This window comes from Arachis stenosperma, chromosome 7 (assembly GCF_014773155.1).
Source record: "Arachis stenosperma cultivar V10309 chromosome 7, arast.V10309.gnm1.PFL2, whole genome shotgun sequence".
NCBI lineage: Eukaryota > Viridiplantae > Streptophyta > Magnoliopsida > Fabales > Fabaceae > Arachis > Arachis stenosperma.
The window spans coordinates 5,926,375-5,930,144 of NC_080383.1; the positions used below are offsets into that span (position 1 = coordinate 5,926,375).

A 3,770-nucleotide genomic window follows, 5' to 3' on the forward strand; every position below is an offset into this window, starting at 1 on the left:
TTTTAATGGTATGTTTGACAATAATACAATATCCACCAAGTTATTTTCACCTTAAAATTATTAATTCTCCACTATAATCTTTTTTATTATATACCCAAATATAGTAGATCATTTAAAAAATAAATAAATTAAAAAATACAAAACTCTTTCCTTTACTTTCCAAAATGCATTGTATGAATTTTCATCAACTCTGAAATCATGGTTTAAACAAAAATTACAGGCCAACTTTAATTCAAACCATAATTTAGTATTTTGCAAATGAAAATCCAAACATATATAGCACTCTATTCAATTATTCATGAACAGACAAAAACTTGGACCAAAGTTCCTTTCATGATGATTGTCACCAATTTTTTCAATGCTCATTCCCACAAAGTTTGAAACCTAATAATTAGAAGTTGCACCAAATAACAGATACTTAAATATATATCTCTCTTTCAATTCCAACAATTCTAGTAACAAAACCATCACTGAAATAGATCAAACATACTAAAAGATGAAAAAGTGAGGGGGGAAGGGGTATCAACGAAAAACAAACTAATCGGCCGCTTGAAAATGGCAAGATGACTTAAATTTTGTTGAATGCAACAATGTCGCAGCTCTGGATATACTCGTTGCATGGCTCGACAGTGAGATGCTCCTCGATGAGGGAGTCGACAGACACAAGGTCATCAACAATCGTCATCATGATCTGTAGCTTCTTGATGCCGTATCCAACGGGAACCAGTTTGGCTGCAATAATATCAACAAAATTTTGTCAATATAACAATATATAGACTATAAATTCAGCAACTGTGGACAAGAATGAGTTGATGAAAATATTCACATACATGCTCCCCAGAGTAGACCCTCCATCTGAATGCTACGAACAGCCTCTTCCAGCTTTTTCATGTCTGTTTCGTCATCCCAAGGCTTAACATCAAGCAAAACGGATGATTTTCCACCTACAAAAATGTCAAATTAACATGACGAAAAGACCATCGAGAAATTTTCAACCTATAATTCTACCATATAAACAAACACATTCCTAATTACAACAACTAGAAAGGGAAGTGTATTGAATAAGTATATTCATTGATCTTAGATTTATATGAACGATTAACACACAATGATTTAAATGCACAATTCGATCAATAGTAGAAAAAAGCTTACTTTCTTTCTTCTTTGTGGTCTTCTTTGCAGCCTCCCTTTCCTCAGCTGCCTTCTTATCCTCCTCTGTCTCATCACCGAAGAGATCAAGATCGTCGTCATCATCATCAGCAGCCACCGCCTACAAAAACCAAATGAACCACAAAGACCCAATCAGCTTAATTAGTTCACCTATTGGCTTCTGTAGAATTATGGTAACTGTAGTTTACAGTTCACATAAGGTTGAGCATCTATACAAAGTACAAACCAACAACTCATTGCAGATTTGCAGGAAGCATAACTCGAATAGCTCAACTAACAATCCCACTCAGGGAAACTATGTAAGTAAAGAACTAAACATACGAATATAGCTACAAAATTAGGCTTCATTCTTTCTAAAATTTCCAAACTTACTCAAATGGGCATAACATAAAACAAATCATTTGATTTCAAACTCAGAAGACATCACTAGAACACTACATTATACATCAAGAAGAATGCATCAAACGTTCAAACAAGTAAAAGGCATCAACCAAGTAGGTATAATAGAAAATTGCATATATAGAACAATAAAAAAAAAAACAGGGATTAAGTTAGATGCATCATGCATACCGCTTTGGCAGGTGCAGCTTCAGCTGGAGCACCTTGGCCAGCAAATTTCACACCTTGAGCTTTGCCAGGAAAGCTGTTCATTAAAAAGGGAATCAACTTTTCATATTACTTATCTAGAAATTCTAAATTAGCATAAACAACAATAAACAAATCCAAATTTGAAGCAACAAAAAAAAATTGGGAACAGGGAACAAACCTTGCAGCAAGATGGGAAGAGACAACATCGTACCACTTGGCAGCACTGGGAAAAGAGCTACCTGGCTTCTCCGAAACAAAACCATACACTTTGATATCATCTTTTGTCAATTGATCCCTGCAAATAGAGAAAGGCCCAAATAAAATTGAATCACCCAATTTTCAAAATCGATGAAAAAAGATTACTTTTTTAAGTAATTGAAGGAAGTATTAATTGGTACCCAGAAACATAGGTCTTCCCAGAGAGGAACTCCTCTAGGGTTTTGAGACCAGACTCTGTGTGCAGATCTGAGAAGGTAACAGCCATTGGTAAGATTTGGGAGGCTTCGAATTGAAGTGCAAAGAGTGCAAGAGTATCACTTGGTGTGTGAGAGTAAAAGAGGCGTAGTTCAATTCAATGGCTGATATTTATATTATGAACGCAGAAAACCCTAAATCAGTCCCCACTTGTGAGCTCAATTTCTCAAAATATATGCTTTCAATATGCTATTATGCTCTCAAAATTACATACTAGATGTTCAAATCCAAACCGATTTAAACTAAACCGTTAATCCAATTCAATTCAAATCAGATTAAAACCGTACTATTTTGGATTTGATTAGATTATATTTTTTGCAAACCGCTGGATCGGATCGGATTTCGAATTTATTTTTCATAACCGATCCAATTCAATCCAAACCGCACAATATGCTATAATATTATTTTATTATTATATTTACAATTATACTTATAACATGTTTAATTTGTTATACATTTTTCTATTATTCATGTATTATTATTATTTAATAAATATTTTATGTTCAAAATATTATTTATTTTTTTATTTTAACTAACCTATAATTTTATTTCTATTATTATGTTATTGTTGGCTTTTTAAGATATTGTTAAGACTTTCTGTCAACAAAAAAAGATATTGTTAAGACTTGTTATGTCATTGTTGGTTATTTAAAATTTGATGATGAGATTGGTTATATGTATTTAATTTTTTATTTAAAAAACCGCAAATCCAAACCGATCCAAACCGCTTGTAATTGAATTTCCAAAAAAAAATTCATCCAATCCAAACCGCACCGCACATAAATTAAGTATTCGGATCAGATGATTTTTTCTCTTAAAATCGAACCAAACCGCACTGCGAACATCCCTATACTAGTGCTCACTTCAAAGGAAATAGAAATAAAAATAAAAATAAAAATAAAAATTTTTAATTTCAAAATTTATTTACATTTATAATTTATAATTAATATTACTAAAGGAAAAATTTTCAAAGAATTTTACTTTAACCACTAATTAATTGCTTAATTTTATATTTATTTTAGAATGTAAAATAATAATACTTCATAACAAATACAACAATAGATATATCCTATAACACATGCATCTAATTTTAATATATAGTGTTATGAACAATATTTGAATAAGTTCAATTAAGGACATATGAAGTTTCGCATCAATTAAAGAAGGAAATTAAACATGTTTTACAAGAATATAGATTTTTTTTTGTGGATGCATTTGACTAGTGATATGGGAATTTTTGAGATTTCGTATCTAGATCGATGTGCCAACAAAAATGTTGGGCCTAACTAAGACGATGTAGATACTTCTATTTTGTGGACGCGCATTTTGATAAGGGAATATTCTTACTTTTACATCAAATAAAAAGAGGAAATAAAACATGTTTTACAAGAATATGGATATTTTTTTTTTTATAGATGCATTTTGATGAGTGAATATGAAAGTTTTTTAGATTTTGTATCTGGATTGATGTGTCAACAAAAATGTTGGGCCTAATTAAAACGGTGTGATACTTCTATTTTGTAGACCCGTTTTGATAA

The 3,770-nt window shown here is 31.3% G+C and overlaps 1 protein-coding gene across 1 annotated transcript; it reads right to left on the reverse strand.

Annotated features, from left to right (window-relative positions):
• Positions 1-373: 373 nt before the first annotated feature.
• On the reverse strand, positions 374-2,399 carry LOC130942188 (elongation factor 1-beta-like). The gene is made up of 6 exons (XM_057870884.1): positions 2,157-2,399; positions 1,937-2,053; positions 1,741-1,813; positions 1,153-1,270; positions 831-944; positions 374-732 (listed from the first exon to the last, which is right to left on the reverse strand). Exons 1-6 carry the CDS (start codon positions 2,240-2,242, stop codon positions 569-571), a joined length of 672 nt encoding a protein of 223 aa, XP_057726867.1. The 5' UTR covers positions 2,243-2,399; the 3' UTR covers positions 374-568.
• Positions 2,400-3,770: the final 1,371 nt, after the last annotated feature.

Bases quoted from the DNA above. Each gene is read 5' to 3' on its own strand.
- LOC130942188 (XM_057870884.1), bottom strand. From the start codon at position 2,242: ATGGCTGTTACCTTCTCAGATCTGCACACAGAGTCTGGTCTCAAAACC. The intron at 1,271-1,740 runs GTATGCATGATG...TGGTTTTTGTAG, and splicing joins AAGCTGCACCTGCCAAAGCG to GCGGTGGCTGCTGATGATGA. The intron at 945-1,152 runs GTAAGCTTTTTT...ACATTTTTGTAG, and splicing joins GACCACAAAGAAGAAAGAAA to GTGGAAAATCATCCGTTTTG.